Source organism: Synchiropus splendidus, chromosome 6 (assembly GCF_027744825.2).
Source record: "Synchiropus splendidus isolate RoL2022-P1 chromosome 6, RoL_Sspl_1.0, whole genome shotgun sequence".
Classification (NCBI taxonomy): Eukaryota; Metazoa; Chordata; class Actinopteri; order Syngnathiformes; family Callionymidae; genus Synchiropus; species Synchiropus splendidus.
The window spans coordinates 13,596,737-13,616,960 of NC_071339.1; the positions used below are offsets into that span (position 1 = coordinate 13,596,737).

The window sequence follows — 20,224 nt, forward strand, 5'->3', positions numbered from 1 at the left end:
AACAATTTATTGTCATCCTTTTCAAATTGGTGAACAATTATCAGATATCAAATCATATACAGGTAAGTAAAGTCAATTTAGTAGTAAGAGACCAAGCTCAAAATACTAGAACTACTGATGTCATGTTTTTATGTGGATGGATTGTAATAACCCATTTCATAACATTCATATAAATCTTTTTTTTAATTTTTTTTTAAATGTTCATTTCATGTTCGATAACCTTAAAATCCTTTTTAAAGACCACTGAGAGTGAAGCGTAGTTATTTAAAAACCATCATTTGAATTCAGCATTTAAGCAGTGACAAATGCCACAGCTTTTCAATTTTCATGAATTTCCCAGGATTGATGGCCACATGCTTGATGTTCAGTGGCAATTTGCGCCAGGACTGCATCCTCTGATTACAGTTTTATGATGATTCATGTTCTGGAGAAAAAGCGTGCATCCAGCAGGAAGTTATATCTCTGTGTGATGGCAAAATAACTGCCGAAAAAAAATGACACACTGGCCTTTTCAGTCATGGGAACTTATCCATGTGATGTGAAAGTTCAGAGCCCATCAAAACACCAAATCAATCATCACTTTCCTGAAGCACTTCCTACCTGATTGATCGCTCAGACAAACAATTTTACGCAGAAATGTCTGCACTGCGGAATCAGTCAATAATACTGATACATTGTCAAGTGTGATAGTAAGACAGGGATTTACTACTCAATTATTTAGAATTACAGGTAACTACGCATTTGGGCCATTATATATATATATATATATATATATATATATATATATATATATATATATATATATATATATATATATATATATGTTGTTGTTTTTTTGTGCTTTTGCTCCTGGAATACAGTGAATATGTATGCTGGTATTGGTGCAAGAGGTTTGCTGTCCAAGATATTCAACAGATTGTAATATAATGGATCTGAATGAACATCATTATCAAATGCAATATTACATTGCTTTACAGACGTTCTCATGTGCTTGCAGGGTATAAAATAATAGCACTAATATGCTGAAAAACAGTCACATTTCAATGTAATTGTTGAGTATGGTGTGGTGCAGCTGTAATACAAAAATATAATATAATATACCAAAAATATTGATAGAATTAGTGTCATAATGACACGCATTTATGCTCGTACGCTCTCTCACTCGCACGCACGCTGGCACACAATGTTAAGGTAAATTAAACTTTTCCATTACCATACTCTCACAGGAGTCGATTTGTATATTATTAGACACTGTATAAAAAATGAAGCAACTAAAAACAGGATACTTTGCTCAGCTTTCAAACTAAACATGAAGGTACTTACAGTGGTTGCGGTCCGTCACCTGTTGACCACCACGAACAGGACGCGGGACTACCGCGAAGAGAAGCGCTGGAAAAAGCGAAAATACTCCGAAGAAGTGAAGCAGAGAATAAGTCGCCCAATCTTTTATAAATGCACCGGTCGGTTCCAAAACACTTAATTATCTGTAGGTGAGGCTGCTCCGGTCCGAGATTGGCAGTTGGGAGAGCTTAATATGCAAGGTAGGGGTGGCAGCTTCAATTGTCGTCACGCTCGAGTGCACTGTTTTGATTTTGAAAGATATATCTACAATAATATCTTTGTAAAAACACATGTAAGTTGTGTTGAAGCGTATCAACGCGGACCGTATATCCGTTAGCTTCATAGATACTTTATTGGTGAGGTTTTGCTCCCCTCCGTCTGTGCTATTTTGGTGTAGTCCAAACGTGGTTCAGATTTGAGTTGGTATTGCCGACTATCAGCGACCGCTCTGTCGGAGGTGAAGGACCGCCTGTCCCCTCGCTGCGGCTGCTGTCAATGGCTCTCGGGACGTGTTTCATGTGAATGTCTGGACCTCCGAAGTGGCCAATAATGGATTTTCTATGGATATTATGGACCATACCGGCCGTAATAGCTGTCGAAGGTAAGCCAACGTGTTATTCCATCCCAGCGGAACGAGCGCTGGAGTTTCTGACAAAAGCGCGTGCGCTCATGTTTGCTAAGGATGCTAACCAAAGCGTCTTCAGTTTTTTACCGGTCATTTCGTAAAATGTGGCGAAATTTAAACCTTTCATTGTGTAGCTGAAACAACAGGCGGGAGGATGCTGGTGCAGCACAAAAGCGTGCTCCCGCATCTTCGCAGGTATGCGGCTCATTCAGTCCGTATGAAGAGCGTAAAAGTGTACGATAAATGAAGATACAGTCATTATCTGAATGTTAAGTCAAACCGAGGAGGTCTTGTGTTTTAGAAGAGGTGTGTGCCTGAGTTGTCAAACAGTCATAGATCACTGGGCAGGTTCTTTCATATGGACAAGAAGGAAAACAAAATATCCTCATTGATATTATATTTTAAATGCCATTGCTCCCAGTGCTCTGCGTTATTGGGGAACTGTATTTCAGTTGCACTTAATACAGACGAATAGATTATACTGACACGCATGTGTTAGTAATATTGAACGGTTATGCACTAGGTTTCTCTCATCAGATTGTCAGTATGACGTATAATAAACTGCTTTTCAGATTATTACATTCTGTAGCTGTCAAAATTGTGTAAAATATTGTCCAGTTAAATTTCTCATCATATTGCTAAATAATGTAATGTAAGAGAAGAGAGACGAGAAATACACATTACAATACACATTATTGAATTGAAAACGCAATATAAGAAAAACATCAAAATGAAATCCTGTGATAATATAATTATAGTGTACCTAAAAATAAATAATATAATATAGTAATAAAATTATTATATTATTTTCTACCATTCTTCATTTGCCATTATAATACTCTGAGTTATATTCATCTCTAGGAATATTAAATCTGATAGGTTTCTAAATCACTCCTATACACAAACTGTGCATACAAACACAAACTCGTAGCCTTGCACTGATTCTTTTTTTTTTAAATACCCCTTTTGGATTTTAATTTAGAAGGCGTATAATTTATTCACAACTATTTTACATTACTAAATCTTTGTTGACAGTTATAGACCGTTACGAACACATATTGCACATGTTTGTCCATTTCAAACAAATTACAATTCTGGGCCTTAAAAACACAGACCTCATTCAGTCTCGGAATGGGTCAACGCTCAGATGTCGACATGGCATTCACATCACTGTGCTACTGATCCCTGAATGTTGAACGCTTTTAGAAGGTGAGATTCCATCACAGAGACAATCTAATCTCACATAGTGTTAATACCAAAAAAAAGGACTGACAATAGATTTAATACAAATATTGAAGTCAATAATGAAGCTGTTGGACTGATTTTAGTATTTAACTGAGGAGAGGTCCGTGTATTTGGAACGCAGGGAGTGTTTGGAACCGCCATCGCACTGCTCCCCCCACCCCTTCATTTTATCCTTTTGAGTCGCTCTACTTGAACGACCAATGAAAAAGCAGGTTTATGTTACGTACGAGAAGTAACGGGTTGAAAAAGAGGTCACAACAGCTTTAATCAAACAAATGAAGAAAAAACAGCATCCCATGATGCATCAGCCTTGAACCCATGGGTAGATTTGTTTGGCGTGAGTAACTCGAAAAAAAGGGTTTGACAGGGCGTCATCTTCCTGTGTTTTTCTAGGCACTTGAGTTCCTAGTCAGAGAAGACTGACATTGTTGGTTGTTTTTTCTACTTTCAGATTAGTAGTAGTTATCCGTTAATGAATAGTTGATTTATACATATTTTTTAGGTGTTATTTCCTTCTCCTTATTATCTCTTTTCTGACAGTGAAGGCCACCCCCTCCCCATCCTTGTAATCAGTCTAACCATGTGGGAAAACGCTAGCTGTCGTTCATCAACTGTGACATTCAACCATCTTTCAAAGGCACTTCATTTATCCCATGTGAATGTGAAACCACTTTAGATTGTTGATTGGTGTTAATGTGAGTTGCAGTGGAAGTCGGCTTCTTTTGGGCAAAGTTCATGCGTAAGGCAGTTTTGAAATATGTGCAGTGACTGTGGAGCTTGTCGTGAAGTCTTTATGAATTCATTTATTTATATTATTATATTCAATTGAGAACAGTCTTCTCGTGTATGATCTGTATGTATTTCACTAACTTCACTTCACTAACTTCAATAGGTCTTTGTACTTCCCACCGTTCCTAATAATTTTCACCTGTTACATGATAATAGTTGTTGTGAATTAATTTGGAGAACTTCTTATTTTCAATGAAATAATAAATATGTGGCAAACTAACTCAACTTCAAATGATGACTATCATTATACAGGCCGAATTAGCTGTGGCGGCTATTTGCAGTCCTGCAGTCTGAGAACTAATGACTAACTACTATATTTCAATTATGGTAAAATTGAGGCAAAATGACATTGAAAATATGCAGTAAATCATTCTCCAAACCGTTAAAATAATTAAAACTTTTGTAAAATAATTCACTTGTAGTGAATTTTGGAATAAAATATCTGGCATTTTAACAGTTTAGATTTATTGATATTGTTGTATGTTTTTCAGCACAATCTGCCGATGCCAGATTTAAATGTACTGTTGGAAACAATGTTAACATGTTGTGTTCTTCTCACATTCATTGTCACAAGTTTTTATGCTTATGAACCTGCATTGCTTTTCATATGAAGTGGATTTACTGTCCGACGCATCCGCAATAGGAGTTCTGTACTGTTCGGGAGGATGAAGTTTGCTGGTATGATCAATTGGCCTCTGTTGTTGTTGTTTTGGCATTAGAGTTTGTGGTTTTTTAGACACGACCGTGTTGCTACAATACAGTAATTGTCTGCCAAAGACACATATGCGAATTGTTGTTGTTTGGGTCAACAGGATGATAGATGACTGTGACGCATTTTTCCCTTCGTCTTCTGTTTGAAGTAAATATGGGACCGAAACCACAATGGTGGCTGGTGAAGCACAGTAGAGTGAGATCACAGTGAGATGTTTTCAAAAGATGTCTCCCAGATTTAATCACATTTCAGTGTATAGCTCATTCTCAAACCAAAACTTCCAATGAAGAGTAAATTGTGGTTTAAAAAAAACAAAACGAAAAAAAAGAAAAGCAGGAAATATATAATTTTTTAATGTCTGCTCTATATTGCTACCATAATGCCTCATCATTGTAACAATTCAAATTCTAATACATTTTTTGTCAATCACAAAATATGTATTTGCAAAGAGGGACACAAAACTGATGTAGCAGAATATGTATGACAATTATTTGTAGTAGCACAGACACAAACAATAATTTAAAAATATATATATTTGACAATGCAAGTGTGTTAATTATTATTAATAGTTAATTATAATTGTGGTGTTTCATATTTAATGTAATCATTTCTTTTATAATACTATTTGACTTGTATTAGTGTTGTTTGTTTGTATTGTTTCTAGTTATTATGTAATAATTACAATTTTAATGAATTGCCCAATATGTGTCTTGGCTTAAGGGTCTTTGCTCCCGTATTCAAAATGATGCCGACTGAGTATTTTATCTAATCCTGTCTCGATTAAATTGCATTTTCTACAATTTTGGTATGAATTTATGTTGAAAATAGTTACATTTGGATTTCATTGGATAAACAGTTGAGTATACATCAATCCGAAGATAAACCGTTCAAAATGTTATTAACGCTGTCTGTTTAATACTCTTTAAAATCCCAGCATAAGTTTAGGAAAGGTAATGTATCGCTCTTTTTTAAAGAGCTTTTTGTGGCAAGTTGTACGCAAGTGTAGCATGGAACTGGTGCAGTCACAAAGGATCATCCCACTCAGGCCCCAAAACGGGATTAGATAAAGGTAAAACGAGCGAGCGTATACAATCCTAGTGTTTTCTCAGTCCACCCAATGAGCAGATGCAGGGAGCCGTTCTGCACGCCAACCGCCGCAGTAGGCTTTCACAAAGAATCTGTCTCTATTCAAGCCTTAATCCATGCTACAGTGGGTTCGGGCATTGTCACTTTGCATGCAAAATTTCAATTAGTGCTGGTACCAGTTGTTTCACTTTGTGGGGGTGTTGCATTTCCGAGACATCTACTACTACCTTTAGGGTCAGATTAAGCCTGGAGTACCTCGCATTTTCTTTAAATCTGCCTCGAATAAAGCTGCACACTCTCTTGGTTGCTAATGTGCCCTTATTGATGACCTTGTGTAGGATTAGTATTGCCTCCCATTCATCTTGAGTCATATTTTCTGTATTAATTATGCCCAAGTATGGTCAGCGCTTAGTGTGTTTGTCTGCTATAATTTCTATGCGCAAAAGGTTTTGAATAAACTCTTAACAATGGTTGTCGGTTCGTTTTTATCCTCAAAATTAGTGTTATATAAACAGACAAGTGCCTTTAAGGAATGATTTACCATTTGAAATAGGTCTGTGTTTTACAGTATTGAGCAAATGTGTGGATTACGGTTCGCTCAGGTTAATTTAAAAACAGGGTGAAGCAAATTTCCCTCGTATACATAAGCAGGGGTGAAATTGTCATAGAAAAGTTGCTGGCAGAAGGAAGGAGGTGCAACTCTACTTGTGAAGCTGCTGGTGGTGCAGTTCCAACGCACAACAGGATCTGCTGTGGTGCACATCATGTTCATCATACTTCTCTGGTGATGACCATGACACACACAAAAAAACATATCAGTACATATAGTGTTTTTTTCTTTTATCTTAATTTTCTTATAGCACAATTCTAATGATATTCTTGAAATTGCCACACAAGTTGAATAGACATCATCCCCATGACTATAAAGTTTGTGATGATATTTGCTAGTTTTTTTTTTTTTTTGGTTTTGGTTTGCCATGCGTTGTACTTGGTTGTCCCATATGAAGCTGTGCTTTCTACATGTGTTTTTATTGTGGCTTTTACACTGTATAAATGATGTAAATGAAAGAAAGATCACATAAACTAGCATTTCATAAACAAAATAGGTTGTTCTTCTGCTTTATTCGTATTTCAAGAGTAAAAAGCTATTACAAAAATTTAATAGGTATAAAGTTATTTTATCGGCAGTAACAAAAAATGTAAATGGATGAAAGGTTGAATGTTCTGCTGTTTCTACTGCCTTGGATCTGCACTCTCAGATTTAGTTCTTATTTTAGTCAAGAGCCCTTCTGTTCTCTTTCATGCAATACAGTGCAAAGTATAGCTGGAGAGTGTAAGGATCAGCTTACCATAGTGCAGACTTAAAGCACCACCCTGGCGAGTAGTCCTTTATAGATTTAAAAACACAGACCTACTGACTGACAAGTCAAGGCAGGCCAAGCCAAACATGCTGTACAACATCCATCTGAAGTTTTCGCCAAGTGGTTCTGAAAATATAGTTTTGTCACATCCTTTTATTTCGTTAATTGACCAAAGTCTGCCCATGTTTGTCTCTTAATACTTATTTTTTGAGAAAACAATGGGCGTTAAATTCCGGGCCCCATTGGACCACAATCAGGCTTGTTTGCTTTGTAGACACCAGCTGCTTGGCTTATGCTTGGGAGTTGATGCTATCAGAAAATGAAAATATTTTCACAGTCAGCAGATGTTTAGGATCCTCAATATGAAACCTTATATGTCTGCAGTCAATAGCTACCGAAAAACAGTTGGCTAATCTAAGGGGGAATAGGCATTCCTGATGTGTCGTTAATCCTCAAATAAGTTGGCAGAGTTTCAAATCACCAGCAAAATAAGTTAGACAAAGACGGACTGTGGTTGCAATTTCTCTTAGGTTCATATTGTCAGATACTTCAAGCTTGTTAAGATACTATATATATATATATATCTATATATGGAAGTGTGATTGTAATGGCGAGCATTCGCTTTTTTATTCATGATTCATATATTATATATATAACTTACAAATATATATAATATAAATATATTGACAAGCATTAAAAAATGCTACAAATTGAAGGCTGTCGACGTTATGGGTGTTCTCTTGTGTATTACGAGTACCCCGGCAGACGCCATAAATTAATTTGGGTTTTCAGCCGAGCTGGATGTCATCCAGGGAGCTCACCCCAACGTAGTCAAGTTTGCGTGTTTCTTGCTGACTGGCGGGATAATTGAAATAAATAGATTGAAACTTCCTTTTACCTCTGTGTAACCTCACTAATGCTTCACAAAGGAATCAAGATCAAGGGTGTTCTTCCCTCCTGCTATCTTAATTAGCAAATGTTAATTGGAAATGTGCCGCCTCTTGGTAAGTCATATTTATTAGGGGCTGCCTGATTCATCCAGTCCGCTAGGGAAGGAAGTCATTAAAGGACAGAAGACCGTATTTGCCGGCTTGATTCACAACAGAAACACAGTCACAAGACGAGTGGCAGAGCAACAATGTCATTTCTGACTGTACTGCTTCAGCCCTTTTAAATTAATTTCACTGAAATTATAATGAAGGCTTGAAGGCGGGTTTTGTTGTTGGTCAGAGAATATAAAGCTGGGAAATTATTTCACTTTGTTCCCGCCACACAAAAACTTCCTGCCCTAATTAGAAAATATGGAGCGATTGAATTCAGGTCAGTTTTAGTTCATAAATGACAGCATATAATATACAGTTTTATTGTTGGTGACTGGGATAATTAGCAGCTCAAGGTCCAGTTTGTCACATTTTCCATTCAAATGTGCGTTCATATGCATTTATAGTTTCCTTGTTATAAGCAGTTCTACAGCTAACATGCAGCTGAAATAGACAGCAGCCGAATCAGAAGCAAGAATGGACCCTGGCATAGGTCAGACCATGTTTCTGAGAACCTCGTCCACACACTCATACACATCCAGGTACTGTGTGGCTCCCTCTATGAGACTCGGCTCTCTACGTCTGCTGTAGTGGAGGCCATCGGGAGAGACAAAGCCTGACTGATTTCCATCTACATCACAAAGGGAAGTCTTTTCTACCTGGACCAGTGCTTATGTGTGGCTCGGCACATCACATCCATCTGCGACTCTGGAGCCACGTGACATCTGCCCTTTGTTTTTTGTTTTTGGCCCATCTCTTTCTCTCCCCTATTCTTTCTTTCTGACCCCTTCCGTCTGTTCTCCATGACCCACATTGACAACGTGCCCCCCCTTCCTTCTCCCTTTGAGCACAATCAAGCCGTATACCCTACACGGGTGCTGATGGGCTTCTCTTTGCTAGCAGTTACCAACTCAGCATGAAGTGCATCATGACTTCTTGTAACGTAGAGACACACATATAGTCTGAACCTATGCTCTCTTTTCCCCCTTGTGATGAGGCTGATGCGTTGCATTTCAGCTAAGCTGCAGACACATCAGAGGAACAGCCAAGACTCCTCCTGACTCACTCACGGTCACAGAGTCCAGCTTATTGGGACACAACCCAGCCGAGGTGTTGCCGGTTTGCCGTCGTGTTTTTCCCAATTAGTGTTGCGCTGGTCGACTTTGCTGTTTTGTAGCTGGTGTTTTCTTGATTTAGCCACTGCTCATTCGTACTTTGTGTACTGTATGTGTGCCACTATTTATTGTAGTTCTCTTCATCTGAGGCATCGGAGACATTTTGCTCTGGTCTCCCTTGAAATAATTTGCCTTTAAAATCTCTGATGAATAATAAAAAAGTTCTGGAAAAAGGAGAGATCAAGTGAGAGAAATGGTTGTCATTGTTATAGAGTGGATAAGTAGTTTTACAGTACAGAAGTTGTATTAATGTGGAGAATAGGGAATTGGCACAAGGCAATTATCAGATTTGGCCTTTGGCTCTAACTTCTGCCTGGTTTTCGAGAGCTGCAGCTAATTTGTGTTTTTCTTTGACTATTAAGGGGATCGGCCTCTCAGTTGTTTGTCATGTTAAACTGGCTCTTACTGGAAAAGGGTGTTGAATATATCTGAAGCTATTTGGTTGAATGTATGATAACAGTGTCCAACTAAAGTTATATGTGTCACACAAAAAATTAAAACACATTTTTGGCCTAGTGTTGCATCAGACGTCTATTGTCGATGAGAACATACCGCTCTATACAATAATGCTTGTAATCAAATTAGTAAAACAGTGAAAATTATGTTTGCCCCCTGGGGTGTCATTGAAAATCATTGAATAGAGGGTTAACTGTCAGTTGGTTTACTTACCGCCCCTCCTTCCCCCACAGACATATGAATTGGATAATGGGAGGAAAGTATAGATTATTAAAAGTAGTATTCATTATACACCACATTTTGTGTGGTAGTGTCATTGAACTGAAATTCGCAGTATACCACATAACATACCGACCCGTTTTTGTGCTATATATGTACAAAAACGTTATGGTACAATCAATGCCATATTTGTCGATCATCCATCCACATTTTAAATGTTTACCTAACTATCATACTCATCTTAATGACAAATATATTCCCCAATTTGCATACTTTAATAGTATTAACTAACGTCACGGTTGACACAAAACCTGGAGGTTCAAGCTATAGGATTACCATTTCATGGTCATTTTGTTCCCCATGTGTTTCATTCATTATCTCTGTATTTCTCTGGAATTACTGTACTTATTCAATGTTACACTGTATGATTGACAGACAGGTGTTATTGTGCTGTGTGAAATTACACTTGAGCGGCTTTTGAAAGTTTTAGTGTAAGTGTAAAAGTGTACTCTGTTATGTAGAGCGAGTTTGTAGATGTACTGTAGATGGATGTAGCAATTAAACTTCAGACAGAAAGATATCTCAAATTCTGTTGAGGTCCTGGTGATTGTCTAATAACATCGGTATGGATGTTGGCGAACACAACAGAAGTGTTCTGGGACTGGCACTATTATTAAATAAGTCAACGTAATAATAGATTCGGCAGGTCACTGCTTGTTTTCTGACCTTGCATCAATAAAATTCCTCTACCTCAGCTTACAGCACTAGAATCAATAACCAACCCCTGGAAATGATTTGACCTCCCTCATGGTGTTTATGGAGCGCCATCATATCTATCTTAATTGCAGATGTTATGTACTGCGAAGTCTATGGTAAACACAACCTTCTGGTTGCAAAAGCTCTCATGCTTCTGTAAAAATGTGGATGTTGTGGAGTTAGAGTGTGGTCAGCTGCTTTGCCAAATAACACTTGTTCGGATGAATGCTGCTGACATCATGAAATCATGAAAATGTGGTATGCAGAAAATATGGAAATAATTTGATGATCTGGCTGATTTTCTTTAAAGCCTTGACCTCCTGATTCCAATTTTATTAGGTTTTCTATTTTTTTTTATACTTGACAGAACACTTTAATTGTATTATTGAAAAACAATATCTTCCAATATTGCAGTAGTTTGGTTTTAAAATAAAATAAACTCAATAAATAAAACAAACAAGCCAACAACAGAACAACACAAAGTGTTCTGAGTTTTTATCAGGCTGTGGATATATCTGAAAAGTATCTCTGATATGATGGCCGTTTTTTGTGTGATGATTTTTGGTTCCATGTGTTGTGGTTTGCTGCACATCTATCTGCTCTTTCATAAAGGACTTGCTTCAACTTTAAAACGCTACATTATATAAGCTGGAGCATGCTGCAGTGGACTGTGGTAGGGATAGACCTACATGCTTGATAGATCTATCAGATAGAATCGGTTTCGGAAAAAAAGAAATCTCTGTTCATGTGAAATTAAGGATATGAGCATCAATCGATTGGTGCATCCCTTGAAATAACGCAAGTTTGCTGTTCAGGTATGTTGGCTAAATTGTTTTAATGTTGTATTTTTAACATTCAGTCTTGTCCAGTCCTTGTTATCCAGTTAGTGTCGTACCTCATATTATGACTAGTATAACGAGTATAGCAGGTAACAAAATGTAGTTCATTCTATTAGACATGACCTGCATGGTGATATGAGCATTAAAATCTATCTCTTCTGCAATTTATCTGTATAAATACTTGACTGTTTGTCATAACTATTTCATGTTTGCAATTGAAGCTTGTGCTCTGGGTGCTTTACTACAGTGCTTCCTTGAGGGTTGTATTCATGTATTTTTAATTTAATTGATATTTAAAAGTTGCCCTGAATATGCCGTTTTAAGTTTGAATCCAAGCTTGCAAAAAAGAAGGAGACAAAATACAAATGGGTAGTATGAGAAAATATAAAATATTTCTGAAGTTGTTAGTGTGCCACACTTGCACCGCTGCCTGAAATATAATTATAATGCATTTACTTTAACCTACATCGAAATTTTCTTAATGCCTTGAAGAAATTAGAAGAATTAGGTTAAACTAAAACTAACTTTATTTATCACAACCATGTTATCGATTCTGGCACGCTGTCAGTGTGCACACAAATGAAGACTGCACTAAGTAGAAAAATCTGTGGTTCTATTGTCATGAATTCTTGCTTTCATTCCGGTGTGCACAGAAACATCTATATGCGTCAAGTGAACTATACTATGCCAAATAATTTTGATTTGTATGAACATTTGCAACTCGCCTGAATGGCCTGCTCCACTTGCAAAACCTTTGTACTAAGTGGTTCAATGAGGGTCTTAGTCCTCACTTTGTGTTTATATTTAATGCTAATGAATATTAAAGCTAAATGTTTTTACTTATCAAAAATGTTATGGTGAAACAATCTTTATTTGTAATGCAAGCACTGTGGTGACGCTCAAGTCAGAGCTGTGAAGGAGACATCCACTTCCTTGTGTTTCATGAGTGATGTCTGCTTCCTCACTAGTGGCCACATATCTGAGAAAGCAGGAGGCAGGTTTAAAGGGAGATGGCAAAATGATGACTGTTTTCCTTGCTTTTCCCTGGCAGCCCTTTTCGGGTAAAAGTCACAATGGATCATTTGGTTCGGCCACTGGAAAATCCATGGCGGATCCCGGGAGACCTGCTGTGGCTGGGAAATCAATATCGCGACCCAGCAGACACTATTAGATGAAAAGAATGCCATATGATAGTGCAAAACATGTAAAATATTGTTATTCATACAGCATAAATTCATCTTCTCAGAGGACTAGCAGCAATGGATGTCAGTAAATCCACTGCAGATAGTTAAATATGTCACGAGCACACCATACACGCATGCAATTCATTACATCACTGACTCATTGTTTAATTCAATAAACAAATAGCAGCTCAGCTTCATTTCCTTTAAGGCTGCAAGAAAATGCTATGCTCAAATATCGCGCTGGTTTATTATATATATATTGTAGTGCCTTTTTTGCTGAAAAATGGTGATACTTGATTGTGTGATATTGTCTTGATATTTGATGTTGCTGCATTTATGACGTATTTCATAGTAATGTTTCTCTTTTTAGGTACTGTTATTTTGTTGATTAAGGGAGTGATATGTTATAGTGCGAAAATTTAACTGAAGGACCATGACCGTAAACCCGTTTTTATGCATGTGAAATTGTACTTCACTATCTGATTTTCTCCTTAAAAATGATGGTTCTAATTACAATATATGGTGAACTTACTGTATTGCAATATATTGCAATGCATCACTCCTGTATCGGGATACATTTTGTATCGCAAGATTCCTGTTGATGCACAGCCCTAATGTCTTTGTTATATTGGGTTGGGTCTTCTTCATTTTTTTAAGAATCTAAATACACAGAATCTGTTTTTGCTGCATGCACTCTGATTTTAGAAGCCTAATTTGACAAAAAAGTCTCACATCAGATATGCTATAATCTTTTCATTACATACAGTTACACATCAGATGAAATTGAGGCAGAAAAAAAAACAAAACAATAATTGCATGAAAGGTTTCATCCTTCATCACAGATAGTGATAGTGGACAGATCCCATGTCCATCAGTAGAGGTCTGGCTTTGGGTTTTATTGTACACGTTGGTCATATTGCAGAATTAATTTTCTATCCTATCCAGAGTTAAAGAAAAGCTCTAAGATATTCATGTCAAAAAAGGAACGAAAAAGAAAATCGAACATTTACAGCAAAAGCAAATGTTTCGAAGTGCTTTTTGTCCAAGTCTCAACTTTCATAGACTGTATACCAAAGACATACCATTTTGTGGATACTTCTATTCAAAGAGTCACAGCGACCACAAGAAAAGCATTTGTGGAGCAAGTTTGCACAGCAGGGACTGAACCTCAAACCGTTTACAGTTACTGCAACAAATCGGGAGCCTGACAACACCTCCTCTCGGAGCGTTAGTCAAGCTGCTTTCTCTTAGAAATGGTTTGACACTTTGTAGTGGTCGGGTAGCTCTCCTACATGCATGTTGCTATTGCAGCCGGAGAGTCTGTCTGTTTATGGTGATTCAAAAAACATGTTGAGGATTAGCTTCCTGTCCTTGGGTGTATGATGTTCTGACGGCGGTACGATTGTGTCTGAGAGTTGAACGGCTCCCCTGCTTTCATGAGCTGTCAGGTGATGGAATAGGTGTTGGTGAGCCTCTCTGCTTTCACTTCAGTGATTCAGAGCCTTTCAGAAATCCACACACTTGTATGATTAGTGCTGGGCAAACATTTAAAATAGGAAGCTTAATTTCTTTCTCCAATGTGCCCTTTTTCTTTACTTTCTTTGTTCTGCTTCTGGACCATTGTGTTCTTCTTCTGACCATCAACCACCTGTCACCCCTCTGCTAATAGGAAACATTCACAGCCAAAGTCCCCCAGAAGAAAAACACCACTTCTTGCAGACACATTACCTGTCACTCCTTCCTGGATTAGGATGTCACTGTTGCCAAATGATTTAGTCGTCTTTTCTTCCAGGTTGTCACGGGAGACATAATGGTGCCTTTGGCCATAAAGGAACATATGTGCCCATTTTTTTCTCGTACGACGTCAGTCAGTTTGCACCAGATGTGTGTTAAATGGTGTTGCCTTTTTTTCTCTCACTAAAACGTGTCAGCCGGTGCGTACAGCTGCACAGTGGAAGAGGGCGGGAGGAAGAGGTGATAACTAGAGGGTCTAATAGAAGTTGTTAGTGGATTGTCTGATGTCTTTGTTGTGTGCCTTGGTAATGGTAAGAAAAATACATGGTTTTGATCAAACTGCAGTGTTGCACAAACATTTCAGTTTGTGATCATCACCTTGTGATGAGAACAACAGTGAAAAAAAATGTTTTAGTGTTCAATATAGCTAAATAAATCATTTACAAACGCAAAGAAATTTGTTCTTTTTTTCAAATCTCCTTTTTTATACACCAACTGGGTCTTAACCACATCCTTTCTCTCCGTCCAAACCTCATTTTTCCTTGTCTGGTTTTAGTTTCAAGCCTCCCTCCCCACCTCCATCTCAGCTCCTCCCACAGCAAAATGATCCCAGATCTCTGTTCAATATCCAATTCAATCCAAAAACATCACTGATGGCAGAAAGTGCACAATGTTTTTGTTAAGTCTACTTTGCCATGGATTTGTACCAATAGGGACCTAGCAGCTGTAGCATTTGGGGATTTTCCTTGCTCAAGGGCATCACAACTGAATATAAAAAAGCTATATCTTTATCTCAACTGGTGTTTCTAGCGTTGTGAATATATGGACAACACTTCAAGAGTTTCATCGTCAGAGTTGAGTGTGTTTTATTTTCAGTATTATTCTAAAAAGAGAGGAGGGCACATTTTGAGAAGGGGGAAATGCATCCCAACTCTCTCATTCACTGCTTTCAATGTATAGGATGGTGTCAATACAATAAGGTAACATAAATAGTGCAATAGTGCAAGGATGTTGTATCAGTGTTGTCATAAAAAACACTGAGCAACCCAGACTCAATGTTCAGCTTACAGATGGTGCCGTTGAGGATCCGAGCTCTTGTTTCGAGTGACCACTTAAAGATAACAGGATTTCCCTCTATTTTTCTCCCTCTGTAATCGGTTTCAAATAAAAGCTGGGTCTTTGGCAGACTTCTAATGACGCGGGTTTGATTCTGCCAACAAGCCTCTCGTGAAGTGGGTGGACACTTAGCGAGAGTTCATTCAAACAATCTCAAGCCTTTCATGACAACAGATGATTCCGTTTTCCCCCCACATCGTCTCAGCTTTCACACCAAAGGACAAAATGGGCTTCAAGAGATTATTTGTGCCTTTTGTAAGACTCAATGTTATCAGTTTTCATATTGCTTTGATGATAATTTAGAGTTTCTCATTAGTAATATTAAATCTTATAACATTTGTTGGTCCTCTTCAAAGTACATGGATAATAGTGGATAATAGGATTATTTTCAAAATGTGTCCATATGGAAGATAATTTGTTAATTAAAATGTATTCTTTATAGAGACTCATATGATCCACTGTCTCCTCCAGCAAGCTACATACGTACTTTTCTCGAAGCCCTTTATAACCAACTAATGTTATGTTTTCATGACATACATCAATGATGCTGTTACTCATGCTGATGCGTGGCTTTAGTCCCTCACGGCCCTGCCAACAGCACTTTACATTGCTGAGTTTCGAATCTGAAGTGAGACCATCTGCACAGAAGATTTTTCGCTCGTGCAAGCAGCATATGATTCAGTATGTAGATGACATAGCTGATGAACACGCTGGTTGGCTGAGTGTCTTAACCTGTGCATGTTAATGTGCGTCACGTTCCCGGTTGTCGCCCATCGTGGTAAGAGGCCCTGTGACATCGAGGGGTTAAATCTTAAAGCCCCCTGCTCTACCTCCCGGCCCTCTCTGGCGCGCAGTGTCCATCCATCACTTGAGCATGAGTCATTAGTTCCTTTCAGCTCCCCAGTCAGTGGACACAACTGAGAAGCATGTGTAGACCAATGTCAGTGGAATTCTGTGAACAATAATGACATATTTTTGTTGGAAAGCTTCTGCGATGACTGTCTTTTCCTTGTCAGCAGCAGTATTTAGTGCGCTGTTTATTCATGCAAGGCTTGACAGAATGGAGCCTCAGCAGTGCATTACACAGGATGGTGTTTAATACAAAATGTGCAGTGAGGAAAATCATACTTAATCTTCTCATTAAGACCTGCACATTTTACTGTCTGTCTGCGTTTGTTTGCTCGACTCTCTGTCTGAGTCCAACAACAACAGAATATTTGGATCATTATTGGTGTTTATTTTGGCATCACTGGACTTGCCCAGAGAGCTACACATGGCCCCTTAGTATTAGCTATTTTTTTAACTTAAGTTGGTTCATTGATATATATATATATGTATACTACACTTTCTGTTATCTCACATCTGTCACCCCAAAGGTCAATACCGTCATGTATCATAGTAGTCTTTCAATGTTTTACATTTTCCAAAGGGAAAATAGAGCACTTTTCTTGTCTCATCTGCATGTAATTAAATTTAAGGAATGAAACCTCAAACTCTGGGTTTTAGCCTTTTTCAAAATTGGTTGACACATTTTTGATCTCAGACTATGTGGTATGTTTAATCTTTTCCTACGTACATAGTGATTTAGCTCTTAATCAGTACTTTCCGCTGGACACCATTTTAGGAGGCGGTTCTTTGGTTTAACCCAAGAAATGTTTTAGTATTTCCCATTTATCCCTGTTGGCAGTAGCTCAGAAGCAAATTGACTTGCAAGTCCTCCTCATCGCTCTGCGTTTTTCTTTGTTCCATTTTGTCATATAGTAAGTGACTTGTCTGCTTTGGTTTGAACAGGGATCCGTGCCCATGTTTTTCAGAGCAGGGCAGAGCTGTTCTCATGATGACAAGCTCTTGGTCAGGCGATTTGGGCTGCTTTGCCAAAACATTGCCTCACATCATGCACTACTTGGAACAGTACTCCAGCACATGTATGATCCTCTGAAAGAAATGTAGAGAACAGAGCAGGTGTGTTATCTGTGGCCCCTGAAGAATCTCTTGTGTTTTGAGGGTTCATTCTGCTGACTCATTCAGGGATAAGAGTGTCCTTCAGCAGCGGCAACACTCAAGAGACTTGTTGTCCTAGATAGCTAGTCAACAAGCCTCTCAGCTAGACAAATGGTGATTTTGGCTGTATCGCTATGACTGTTGATTGCAGGCAAACAAACACCTCAAAAGATGGAACAACATTGTTGGGAAAAAAAAAACATGTCTCATACTTTGTTTCAGGAAAAACTAGCCATTTGCGGTTCATATTTTATACGTGAGCAGACATTGTTTTCATGAAACATCTGTCAATTAGAGTTACAAACCTACCTGACATTGATACTGCCATGACAAAAGAATAGAAAGCATATTCCTGACTTTTCCTCTCTGTTTTCAAATTTGAAAAGATGCTTGACGCTTAAGTCTTAAAAGTAATTAAAATGTATGGTGACTAAATGGGACCATAAAGCTTGAAATCATCTATATTTGGTGAAAAAGGGCCCATACCACCTTTTCCATGATTTTTTTTTTACAATAGAGCTCAGCATGTTCTAAATTAATAAATGAGAACAGAATTGTGGTGGTGGTGGTGGTGGTTAGCTTATTACCAAGATAACTTTCTAAAGTTGGTTTTTCATTGTAAAACAGCCAAGACAAACTTGGCCTTTAGTTTCATTTAGTTGTTGAATGTCAAAGTGTTCTTTTTTTCCTCCTCTCTTTCTTGTCAAAATTAGCTTTTTGTATTTGACTCATAAAACCTGAGACACATTGTGACCAACATTGTGTTGAGCGCTTTGGCCAGCTTTATGAAGGACGGTCTGTCTTCTAGGACTGAACAATTATGGCAAAAATGATAATCGTGTTTATTTTGATTCATATCATAATCATGAATATTAAAACAATTATTAATTTAAGCTTTGAGAACAGTGGAGACAGGAGATATCGTTTCAAGCTGACCGGGCACTTGGTGCTGGAACGCAAAGATTTTTCTGTTGTTGTGATGTTGTAAGCTGTGATTTCACATTCCAAGATTTTTTAGTCATTTTTCATGAGCTCATGAGAGAAGTAGATTACAAACCTCCTACATTTGAGCTCCGTCTCAGCAGTGTGATGAATGACAAGAAACGTATATTATTATACATATGTTGTGAAATAATATATTGTGCAAATTTTGTTGTCTCATCTGACAAGGTCTTATACATGCATAAAAAATACATTAATATTACATTTTATAGAGTCTTAGTTAGTTTGCACCCATTTAGACCAATTTAAAACCATTTCATCCACTTAATAGGAAATGGTTATCTGTCAGTTTTAGACATGCAGTTCATGATAAGGTGGACTAACTAAAATTGCATTTGCCTCCTTAAAAGTTTTTGTCACTAATGAAGCTTAAGCCCACATTTTTCGTCTATTAAAGCTGACTTGATCAGAAAAGCTCTTGAGTTCTGTCTATATACTAAAAATACCACCTCAGTCAGAAATAAACAGACAAGAACATTGTTTTTTCCCCTCACTCTTCGTGCTTTTGTTCGTCTTTTGCAGTTTGGAAACCCAAAGGTGGAAGCAGAAGGGTTGCACTGATGAGTCACATACTTGCACTAGTCAGCCACTATGAAAAAAAAAAATCCTGAAAACAATGTTTTGCATATGAACAAACTAGTTTGCAAATAACAGGAGATTCTGTGTCATTGGTGAAAACAGGATGAGACTTGCCAAATAACATTGAATACTGCAAAAGTGGCCTATTTTTTGCATCAATGTAATAGAGCTGATGAGAAAGATCAGTGTAATGCATGTCAATAATTAAGTCTGTCGGTTAAACATTGCTCGACTTGTCGGATGAATTTCTGCTGTGCATTACATTTAGATATTTCTGATGTTTTCAGATCAAAGTCCTACTAATAGTTCCAAAATGATAGCTAGTTTCAGTCATTCAGTAGCTTTTTTGCAGTGCCTCTCGAACCCCTGACCTGCCACACCAAGCCAGATATTGACTTCATCTAAAACGAACATTAGTTGAGTACCTTGCCTCTCCGGAATGATCCCTCATGTGCTTTACATGCTGCTTGCTGTAACAGCTGGTATCTACAGAATGAAAGCGTTTATCTCCAGTCAGGGATTTATGGCTGGCAAAAGGCAAAGGTGTCTTCTTTGCTCTTGGAAGTGCTGTTTTGGCTCTCCTCCAGCTCAGATCAGACCAATTGCCGTACATGATGAATTGTTATTATCTTGGCTTGGCTGCACAGGATTCACACTTCTATGAAAACTTGGTTAATGCACCAGCATCCGTCTGAACTAAATACCACTAATGTGGATTTAAGAAAAGCCATATCTCAGTCTGGGCAAATGGAATCACAATAGAAACACGGACAGAGCATGGGCATTAGGAGTCATAACATTGAATAGTGCCACAAGCCGCTGGTTTCTTTTATTTGCTTGCTTATTTATTTTACACTTTTATTCTCATGCTGCAAAATAAATTGTCTGCAACTTTAAGAAGTGAGCGCGCTCAGGGTGAGGAATAACCTGACTCCATGTGTAGAGGAAGGTGAAGAAAAGTGCA

The 20,224-nt window shown here is 37.9% G+C and overlaps 1 protein-coding gene across 6 annotated transcripts in view; it reads left to right on the forward strand.

Moving 5' to 3' along the window:
* Positions 1 to 1,792: 1,792 nt before the first annotated feature.
* The window catches only part of LOC128760036 (ephrin type-B receptor 2), a 128,329-nt gene continuing 109,897 nt past the window's right edge, over positions 1,793 to 20,224 (forward strand). For all 6 annotated transcript variants that reach the window (XM_053866948.1, XM_053866951.1, XM_053866947.1 and 3 more), the window contains exon 1: positions 1,793 to 1,942. In XM_053866948.1, coding sequence (XP_053722923.1) covers positions 1,864 to 1,942 — 79 coding nt within the window. In that variant the 5' untranslated portion in view covers positions 1,793 to 1,863. The remainder of the gene's footprint in view (positions 1,943 to 20,224) is intronic.